At 33.1% G+C, this 11003-nt stretch overlaps 1 protein-coding gene and 1 long non-coding RNA gene across 3 annotated transcripts in view; both read right to left on the minus strand.

The window, feature by feature from the left end:
• Positions 1 to 2660: 2660 nt before the first annotated feature.
• On the minus strand, positions 2661 to 5422 carry LOC107717361 (uncharacterized). Its single transcript, XR_001637309.1, has 3 exons — positions 5338 to 5422; positions 5112 to 5243; positions 2661 to 2716 (listed from the first exon to the last, which is right to left on the minus strand). It is a non-coding gene; the product is annotated as an uncharacterized LOC107717361 (long non-coding RNA).
• A 1231-nt stretch (positions 5423 to 6653) lies between these two features.
• The window catches only part of LOC107717336 (DNA repair-scaffolding protein-like), a 43769-nt gene continuing 39419 nt past the window's right edge, over positions 6654 to 11003 (minus strand). Inside the window, exons 7-10 of one of the 2 annotated variants that reach the window (XR_001637308.1) lie at positions 9057 to 9116; positions 7851 to 8064; positions 6820 to 6908; positions 6654 to 6725 (exon numbers count right to left, since the gene is read on the minus strand). Coding sequence is in view for 1 of the 2 variants with exons in the window: in XM_016524040.1 (XP_016379526.1) it covers positions 6889 to 6908; positions 7851 to 8064; positions 9057 to 9116 (294 nt within the window). In the remaining variant the exon portion in view is untranslated. Of the gene's footprint in view, positions 6909 to 7850; positions 8065 to 9056; positions 9117 to 11003 lie in introns of both variants that reach the window. The other variant, XM_016524040.1, reaches the window with a different exon arrangement.

An 11003-nucleotide genomic window follows, 5' to 3' on the forward strand; every position in this document is an offset into this window, starting at 1 on the left:
TAACTCTGAACACATATGGGTCAAAAACCTTACGGACTGTACAAGACCAACACATGCATTTAGCATACGCATGCACATGAATGCATTAATATCATAGTTTGATTCATACGATGTGGCAGGAATATGGAAAAAAAAAACTATGAAACATTAATATTTTTTGTTAACTCACAGACAACCCTGGAAATCATTTAGACTCTGAAGGCCTCAGGAAATCAACCCTGTCTGACCTCATCTAATCAAGCATCTTAAGACATTTTCGCTTGACAGCATTAGACAAAATAATGTTAAAGGCTTCTTTTACATGGTGATAGTTGCATCGACTAAACACATTATAAAAATGGCTTAGTATTCAGTAAATTCTTAATAATTTACACTTAAGACTGAGATTTTGTGCTTAAGAAACAAGTCAAAATAACAATAAAAGACAATTTCACATTTAAGATCAGAACATCTAAACTTTCCCTTTCATACATCATTTACTCAATAGTCCCAAATTGTCACAAACTTCATAACTTTATTCAGGTTCTGTGGGTGAAACTCATTTCTGATAACGTATGAGAGGTATCTTGTTAAATCAGTTCCATAATATGTGACCCTCCGCTTTCGCTGAAATTTCCAGGAAATGTAACATTTTCGTTTCTGCACGAGGGATAAAATCATGCTAGCTTCACTTTCTCAAGTGTTTATGATAATCATTTTAACGTCATGTGAGATGTAGATACAGCTGTCTTAGAGCTTGTTTTCAAGAATTAGAATTAGCAGAATGTCATGAAACCTGTCATGAAGATGTCCATGTCATATATCAGCCCAAAATATGTATATTTACATGAATAAAATTTACTATTATGATTTTATGACATTAAATATGTGATCATGTGCAAAATATCATTCTCATTAGGTGCAAAAAAAGTACTTCATTATTTAAATGATAAAGTATGTATATATCATACTAGTACTGTCTTTAATTTATGCTATTTAAAAAAAAAAAGATTTTTCTATAACTAGTCAAAAGCTGATATTTAAATGAATGCAAATTATTTAAACTGTAAAGTATATCTATTATAAAAATGTTTGCTGTATTGCATTTAATTTATTCTATAAAAAAAATTATTTTAACAGTAATGAAAATCTAACATGATTTAAATTAATGCAAATTATTATCTGCTTCATTTCATTAAAAAAAAAAATTTTTTTTTTTTACATATGATTACAACATGTTTTTGTCCCCCGTGGGAATGAACGTTTCCACATACAGCAGCTGAAAGCACCTCACCTTGATTTTAATGGTACAGTAGCTCAGTGAGGAGCAGCTCAGAAACACCTCCAGCTGCATCTTTACGGTGGGTTCATCCATCACTGCTCCACATGCTAAACAGACGAATCCTTTCCTAGAAACCAACTCACATGCAACTTTTATTGCTGTTTTTTTAAATGTTTGTGGAGTCATTTTCAGTTTGAGGGCTCAAAGGCACCATGATTCATCACTTTAGCTTTAGCTCTTACACAGGAATGTGAAAACAATTTAGCCATGTGGTGGGTTGTGATTAAACACAATGTAATGGAGGCGTCTTACACATTAAAGGGATAGTTCACCTTCAGTTGCTGGTCCCCATTGACTTGCATAGTGTTTTTTTTTCTCCATACTATGGAAGTCAATGGGGACCAGCAATTGAAGGTGAACTATCCCTTTAACTCTGAACACATATGGGTCAAAAACCTTACGGACTGTACAAGACCAACACATGCATTTAGCATTCCAGGACAGCACCATTATTCTGTATATTCTATTTGTCAGATGCTTTTATTCAAAGGACTTGCATTGGTTTTCAAGGCATACCTTTTTTTCATGCATTTGCTGGGAATTAAATCCATAATCTTGGCATTGCTAGCGTCATGATCTACAGTTTGACTTATAGGAATGTCAATGGATAAAGTTGACAAGTGTTTTACTTCCATAATCTGACATATTTCTCTGCAGTGAATGGGTGCCGTCAGAATGAGAGACCAAACAGCTGATAAAAACATCACAATAATCCACAAGTAATTCTTATAAACTCGCAGCTTTTCACTTCACACGACATTAATTTGATGGACTGGAGTTGTGTGATTGTGATGTTTTTATCAGCTGTTTGGACTCTCATTCTGACGGCACCCATTCACTGCAGAGGATCCATTGCTGAGCAAGTGATGTAATGCTACATTTCTCCAAATCTGATGAAGGAACAAATTCATCTACATCTTCTTGAATGGCCTGAGGGTGAGTAAATCTCCAAGAAATGTTCATTTTTGGGTGAACTATTCCTTTAAGTCTGTTTCTGTGGCTTTGGGAACAAAATAAAATGCCACAAACACGTCCCCTATAATGTACTTTGGGAAAACTCAATTTTCTGACTTGCTTCTTAATAAAGAAAGCATTTGGGACTCAATAAAGATGACACAAGTAGGACTTTGCAGCTGTGATGCTGCTTTAATAATGTCTAGGCATTAGTTCTCTAGAACTAATGTTAATCTGTCAGCCCATCCTTATCACAGATGCTGTAGGTTGATGTTCACTCAGGATTGTTTCTGGTCTTTAAAGTTCACCAGTGTGGACTTAGAACTGGTTTAGAAGAACTTTGGACTTACTGTTGTTCTCGAGCCTCTAAACGACAGCTCTCGCAGCGGCTGCAGGTGGGCCAGGAAAACGCTGTGCTTTCATCCACTGCTACAACCACACCTGCACATTAGCATACGCAAATAACAAATCATTAAAATCCTTTAATTGACACACTTGACTCAAATCACTTTGCTTGTTGATCACAGGATAAACTATGTATTGTATTAGTAACTAACACAGTTGCACTCTTAAAAATTAAGGTTCCAAAAGGGATTTTTCACAGTAATGCCATAGAAGAACAATGTTTAGTTCACCTTTCAGTGAACAGTTTTTTTTTTTAAATAACCATTTTTGGAACCTTCTGTGGAATCAGGGGTTCCATGCATGTTAAAGGTTCTTCATGGAACCATAGATTGATTTTTAAGGATGTCATCTTTAACAATTTGTTTACTAGTTTCAGTTTACTGGTTATGAATAAGCCCATTACTGCTATTTTTACTCCTTACTGTGTAAATTAGCTCATCACTGTTATTTTTACCCTTCTGATTTGACCTACTACTGTGAAATGAATTATGAAATTTTATACAGAAATAAATTAACACATAATCTATGACTTTGTTTGTTCAGACGTCATCTGAGAACTTTAAATTTAGTCTCTGCATGGACATTTTCTGACAAATAACATCATAAAAGCAGTAACACAAGCACACAAACACATCTGTGTTACATAACAAACAGCAGGCAGCGTGATAAGACCCCAGCGTGAACCTCTGCACTCAGCCAGAAGCTGAAGTTGCTGACCACTGCAGAAGATAATTTGTGCTTGTTACACTTTTGAATCAGATAATTTGTCTTATCTTCAGGGTGAAACGGCCACAGAGATTCAAAGAATAACACGGAGTGTCAAATATCACATTTCTATCCTCTAATTGAACGTGGAACAATCTAAACAATGTCTGCATGAAACCTCAGCGTGGATGACAAAATATGACATAACAGAATCTAAATGTATGGCTTCATGCCCTGGGTCGTCCACAGGGATTTCAGCTTGAATAATTTTCATTCAGTAGTTTTGAACGTTTCGTTAAAACAGACAATCTGTAATGCATTATAAAGCATTCATGGCTGAATTTCATAAAACCATGCGCAGGTCATTTTTCACCACAGAATTAAAAGAAAAAATTATTTATTCCTGATAAAGAAAAGAATACATCTTTTTAGGACCATTAAGATTTTGTGACATTGTTTTCATGACAAGTACAAATGCAGACTTGTTTTGTGTAATTTATTTAAATAATTTAATGATTTAAAATTATATACTTATATTATAAAAATATTTACTTATTACTAGTCATTATTCAAACAATTACTAATATGATTTATTATAATTAATCAAATTATTTTCCAATTAGAGTAATGAAAATGATCATGAAAATAATGTCAAAATGCAAAGATGAGAGGAAATTAGAGCAAATGAAATGTACACAAATTTAAACATTTTTACACAATATTTACTCAAAGTTCTCTAAAAATTATTTGAAATGTTCATTATCCATTGAGAATTTGTTGGTAGATTTTCTGGTAAAGATAAAGTATGGCATTACTATACCACAACAGAATTTTTGGAAAATTATTTTAGTAAAATTCAATTAAAAAAAAAAATATATATATTATAATAATTTTAAATAATGTTTTTAAACGAATTTCCCATCTGCCACTGGTCAAAGACCAAAGAGTAGACAGTATGTTTATTTACTCAATACTTTTAGGGAGATTTAAAAAAAATTTTTTTTTTAGAGAAATTCTGACTACTAACTCTACACAAATTTCTGCTATTTTTTTCTGTTTTCTATATAGCCGGGTTTTTTTAGCCTGTTTTCTACAAAACGCTACTGCAAAGCCATTCTATTAATATTACTGCAGATAAACCGACCCCTGTATGATGCATGTGGTTAATTGATTTACATGTCAGATGGTCTCACCCCGTCTAACTGGACAGCTCTCGGGCAAAAAACAAGTTGCAAATAACACACAACTGTGTTTTCCATTTTCTGAATGATACATTTTTAGATAGGTATTACTGATGACATTTGAAAAAGCAATGAAATAACTCTCAAAAACTATTATTGCTAAGAAGATGGTCAATATTTGTGGATCATTTAAAGAATGAAACAATTCAGAGAGATGGCATCACTTTGCATTAGTTAAAATAATATAATAAGAGAATGAGCAGGACACTTTGTAACAAAATGTGACTTTTAGATCTCAACACCAGGCAAAAAGACAACTTCAACATGTGGGAGAAAGATCTTTAAGGAGGAAGGAGCAAATAACAAACCGGTCCACAAGAACAAAGCCTGAGCCAACAAACAACTGGTTTTGTTTAAATGGCCAAAAATGCTGTTTTTGTCCATTTAAAAAACAATGGCCCCCCTCCCACCCGAGATCTGGTTCTGTCAGGCTGGATCATACGAACTCCTCAAAACAAGGGAGGCTCTGGGGGGAATATACCAACCTGTGACAGTGCAGAGAGAGTATGGGAGGGTTTCTGGATCCAGGTGTTCTAGTATTATGGGCCGCGGAATGGAGAAGGATGGGTCCTCTGGTTCCAGTTGGATCACTGTCTGTTCCCAGCAGAATATCTGAGCTGGTTTACGAAAAAGGAGCAGAAGCTTAATGTCATGGAACGTTCTACACTCATGGCTCTGAGAAATAACAACATGAAGATTAATGTAGGAAACCTCTAAATCTCAAAATAGTTCAGACATGAAGAAGCAACCACAGAGACTTTCAGCTTGAATGGCTTCCATTCAGTTGTGCCAAACTTTTCCTTTAAAAAAATAAATAAATTTTTTTTTTAATGCATTATAAAGCATTTATGGCTGCATCTCATGAAAACATGTCAAGGTCATTTTTCACCCAAAAAAAAAAAAAAGTGATACATATTTTTAAGAACATTTTGTGACATTATTTAAAATTAAGCACAAATTCACTTATTTATTGATTTTGTAATTTATTTAAATAATTTAATTATGTACATAGATACTACCATGCCGTATAAATACATTATTATGTAAAATATATAATTATTTATTACAACTTATACTACATAATATCATTATTTTCACATTACAGTAATGAGATTATCATGAAAATAATGTCACAATGCAAAAAAAAATGTTAACAGTCCAAAAATGAAAAAAATAATATACTTTATTATTTCTCTCTTTTGATTTCAGGGTAAAACGTGACCTAGACATGTTCTTTACATTGTTTTTAAGATTAATCCGCATAATGCCCTATAATACCTTATAATCAGTGTTATTTTAGTATTATTGAGATATTATTATAGTTGTTAGTAAAATTTTGAATCAGTTTTTTTTTTTTTTCTGTTTTAATTTTAGTTTAAACCGACCCCTGTATGATGCATGTGGTTAATTGATTTACATGTCAGATGGTCTCACCCCGTCTAACTGGACAGCTCTCGGGCAAAAAACAAGTTGCAAATAACACACAACTGTGTTTTCCATTTTCTGAATGATACATTTTTAGATAGGTATTACTGATGACATTTGAAAAAGCAATGAAATAACTCTCAAAAACTATTATTGCTAAGAAGATGGTCAATATTTGTGGATCATTTAAAGAATGAAACAATTCAGAGAGATGGCATCACTTTGCATTAGTTAAAATAATATAATAAGAGAATGAGCAGGACACTTTGTAACAAAATGTGACTTTTAGATCTCAACACCAGGCAAAAAGACAACTTCAACATGTGGGAGAAAGATCTTTAAGGAGGAAGGAGCAAATAACAAACCGGTCCACAAGAACAAAGCCTGAGCCAACAAACAACTGGTTTTGTTTAAATGGCCAAAAATGCTGTTTTTGTCCATTTAAAAAACAATGGCCCCCCTCCCACCCGAGATCTGGTTCTGTCAGGCTGGATCATACGAACTCCTCAAAACAAGGGAGGCTCTGGGGGGAATATACCAACCTGTGACAGTGCAGAGAGAGTATGGGAGGGTTTCTGGATCCAGGTGTTCTAGTATTATGGGCCGCGGAATGGAGAAGGATGGGTCCTCTGGTTCCAGTTGGATCACTGTCTGTTCCCAGCAGAATATCTGAGCTGGTTTACGAAAAAGGAGCAGAAGCTTAATGTCATGGAACGTTCTACACTCATGGCTCTGAGAAATAACAACATGAAGATTAATGTAGGAAACCTCTAAATCTCAAAATAGTTCAGACATGAAGAAGCAACCACAGAGACTTTCAGCTTGAATGGCTTCCATTCAGTTGTGCCAAACTTTTCCTTTAAAAAAATAAATAAATTTTTTTTTTAATGCATTATAAAGCATTTATGGCTGCATCTCATGAAAACATGTCAAGGTCATTTTTCACCCAAAAAAAAAAAAAAGTGATACATATTTTTAAGAACATTTTGTGACATTATTTAAAATTAAGCACAAATTCACTTATTTATTGATTTTGTAATTTATTTAAATAATTTAATTATGTACATAGATACTACCATGCCGTATAAATACATTATTATGTAAAATATATAATTATTTATTACAACTTATACTACATAATATCATTATTTTCACATTACAGTAATGAGATTATCATGAAAATAATGTCACAATGCAAAAAAAAATGTTAACAGTCCAAAAATGAAAAAAATAATATACTTTATTATTTCTCTCTTTTGATTTCAGGGTAAAACGTGACCTAGACATGTTCTTTACATTGTTTTTAAGATTAATCCGCATAATGCCCTATAATACCTTATAATCAGTGTTATTTTAGTATTATTGAGATATTATTATAGTTGTTAGTAAAATTTTGAATCAGTTTTTTTTTTTTTTCTGTTTTAATTTTAGTTAACGTTTTAATTAAAACTAGTAGATGTTTGTGTTTTGTTTTTTTTTGTTATATAGTTTGTATTTATTTTTATTTCCGTTTTATTACATCAAGTTCAATTAAATTAAAAATAGAAATAAGGCCTGGGCAACGAGACTTAATTTAATCTAGTTGCCAAGGCAACATTTCTCATTTTAATTTAATTTGTACGTTTTTTTATATTTTAATTTCAAGTAACAAAATTTGTTTTTTAATGGTTTTAATTTTTGGTTCAGTTTCATTTAACTATAATAACCCTGAGGCATTGTTAATTATAATACTTCAGAATTACTACCATTATGGTAGACTGAACCAGTAATTAGCAAGTCATGAGACAATGAGACAATACCAGTTGATGTGTTCATATGTCTAACAGCGTCTCTGAACATCAGAAGGGGTTGTGTCTGCGGGGTTTCCAGCGCCTGTGTTACTGAGCTCTGGATCAGGCAGGACGGGCTCAGACACACAGCTACAGTTCTCCTGTTCCCCTCTGCGTTCAGCTCCATTTGCAGACTGGGATCTGTCACAAACAGCAGCATCTCCCTCTTGCCTGCATTTGAGCTCTGCAATAAAAAAGATGCATGTGGAAATCAGTGAATTTTATTAAATAAATTATTATGAACTGACTTGAGATTTTAAGATTAGCACTGGAATATACTTTTCGATGTACAATGCACATTTTCTCTTTTCAAATATGTGGACATAAATATTGTGTAAAATTGTGTAAAAGTTTTAGTATATCTCATGTGCAGGAATTCAAGAATGAAAGAAATTATTATAATATTTCAATATGAAAAAACAATCTATATATTAGGTAACACTATGTTACGACCCAATTTTGGGATATAAAATGTAAAAGAATAAAAAACAGTTCAGATAAAGGGTAAATGGCAAAGGAATTATTATTTTGCAATAATAATAATAATATGTATGTAAATTTGGGGAAAATATGGGTGTTTATCAAACAACGGTTTGAATTCACAAGGCTAAATAAAACTTAATTTGTTTTGCCTCATTTATAAAGACATAAATCTGTCATTATCCCAGGAAAAATGCTTTAGAGCCAGTTTCCCAGACAGACTGTTCCTTCACAGATGTGCAATGTCAATAGCAAAACAAACAGAGCAAATCAAAACAAAACAAAAAAGGTTAATCTACTATCCACACCAGCGTGTGTACATGACCCTTAACCTCCTACAAATAAATCCCAGGTTATCAAAGTCCAAAGTCTGAGGGTTTGCTAGATCAGTCCAACAGATTGTCAATGGATGATGTCACTTAAGGGAAGCTTGCGTCAAACAGCGCGTAAAGCTTTCCAAACACTTTTCCAAAGGTGTACAGTTTGGAAGCAACCCTGAGGGATGAAGACTTGGCAAATGTGCTGGGAAAACAGCTACGGTGGCTTCTTAAGAAGACAATCTAAAGGCAAAGCTAAGGACTATTTCTCACACTCATTAAACCAGGCGTGCCAAGGTGGTCTACAAAGATAGCTATGATGAAAAATTATGATCTGATTTATGCGTTTGTTGTTAAAAATAGGTTACGAAAACATTACCAGTAATTGTTTATGAACCATAGTGGCCCAAAAGCTGCAACGACACCTTGAAGATTCATCCTAAAAAACAAAGAAAGAAAGAATCATTCGTAAATCATTTTACTGGTTTGCACACCAGTGTTGGTATTGTTAACTAAAACTATTAAACAGCATTTTCATCAATTGAAAACAGCTGAAATAAAATAAAATATAAATATTAGAAGAAAAACATACACTTAAAAATAATTTTTAAAAAACACTTACAATTTGGAAATATTACCTTGGAAAATAACTGAAATAAATAGGCGGAGGTACTAAAACTGAAATAAAAATAAATATTACACATATAAATAATAATAACAATAAAAATAAATATAACAAATAAAATAATTACTAAAAAACCACATTACAAAATTACTAAAACCTAAACTAAAATTAAAATGAAAACTGAAAATATAAAGACTGAAGCTCATTCAAAATACAAAATATAAAGGTATATAAATAATAATAAAACACTGTTCCACACCTTTCAACCAATTCATTTTCAATAATTAATATTACTGGATAATGATCTTTAAAATTGATTGCAAATATATATAAAAAATAAAATTATATAATAGCTGCACTCACAAAAAGTCATTTGTAATTATTACGATAGTCATTTCACTGAATGAAAACACCTCTGAACGGATGGACTCTTAATTTCACCTTCAAATTAACTGCTGATCCTAGAGATTCACATACTTTTGCACCGCACAGATATGTAACACTGGATCATTTTTCTCAATAAATAAATGAAAAAGAAAATATTTTTGTCTCATTTGTTTGATTGGGTTATCTTTGTCTATTTTCAGGACTTGTGTGAAAATCTGATTATGTTTTGTGTCACATTTATGCAGAAATATAGAAAATTCTAAAGGGTTCACAAACGGTCAAGCGGCACTATAGTTTTAAAATCTTAAAATCTCAAAATTCCTCGATTTTGTTATTTATTTTTGAAGCATGTCTGGTAAAAGAGGTTGCTATCAGCCTGTTTTGACGTTGTTTTGAGTGCTGTACCTCAAGGATCTCTCTTAGCGTCTGAAGTACAGGTGGTCGGGTACAGTGAAGATTCAGTCTGTCCTGATAATGGAACTATGTGACCCTGCTGGACGCTCAGTCTATAGCAGAAACTGGGCGGTGGGACTCGATCCTGGAAAGCACAGACTGTCCTGACTATTTAAAAATCAACTAGATCGTTTAGTAGTTCAGCGGGGTCATTTGATGGAAATAAATATCATTTACCTCTGTCACTCAGAGTAAAGTTCCCTTCCCAGTCAACCAGATTATTTATAGAAACAAAACAGCAAAAACACTCATTCAGAAGCCACCATAAACTCATTAACTTATGACTGCATACATTTGCATATATTTACATTACTTGGCCCGCTCTGATGAAAAAAAATACAAATGATTTTGGTGAAGGTTTAGGGAAGGTTCAAAAGTAGTGTCCTTCAAGATACAAAAGGATAACAAAATGCTATGAATAGTAGAAAATGGTTCCTTTAAAGGGGTGGTTGAATGCGATTTAACTTTTTTAACGTTAGTTAGTGTGTAATGTTGCTGTTTGAGCATTAACAATATCTACAAAGTTGTGGCTACAAAGTTGCGCTTGAAAGTTCAATGCAAACGGAGATATTGTCTTTTAAAATTCTGGCAGTTTAATGCCTACAAAATGGCTGGTAGGGACTACAACAAGTTACTTCCCAGGTTCGTGACATCACAAACCCAGACAAACTCCGCCCCCAGGAACATGCAACAAAGGGGGCGAGGCAATGCTGCGCTGCTTTAGAGAGGAGGAAGAAAACTAGGGGTGCACGTAAAAATCTATTCATATATGAATCGCGATTCTGTCTTCTAACGATTCTAATGGATTCACAAGTTTCAAAATCAATGTTCTAAAGCAGCGGTTCTTAATACTGTTCCTCG

The sequence above is a fragment of the Sinocyclocheilus rhinocerous genome, unplaced genomic scaffold (genome assembly GCF_001515625.1).
Source record: "Sinocyclocheilus rhinocerous isolate Xijiao unplaced genomic scaffold, SAMN03320098_v1.1 scaffold1694, whole genome shotgun sequence".
NCBI lineage: Eukaryota > Metazoa > Chordata > Actinopteri > Cypriniformes > Cyprinidae > Sinocyclocheilus > Sinocyclocheilus rhinocerous.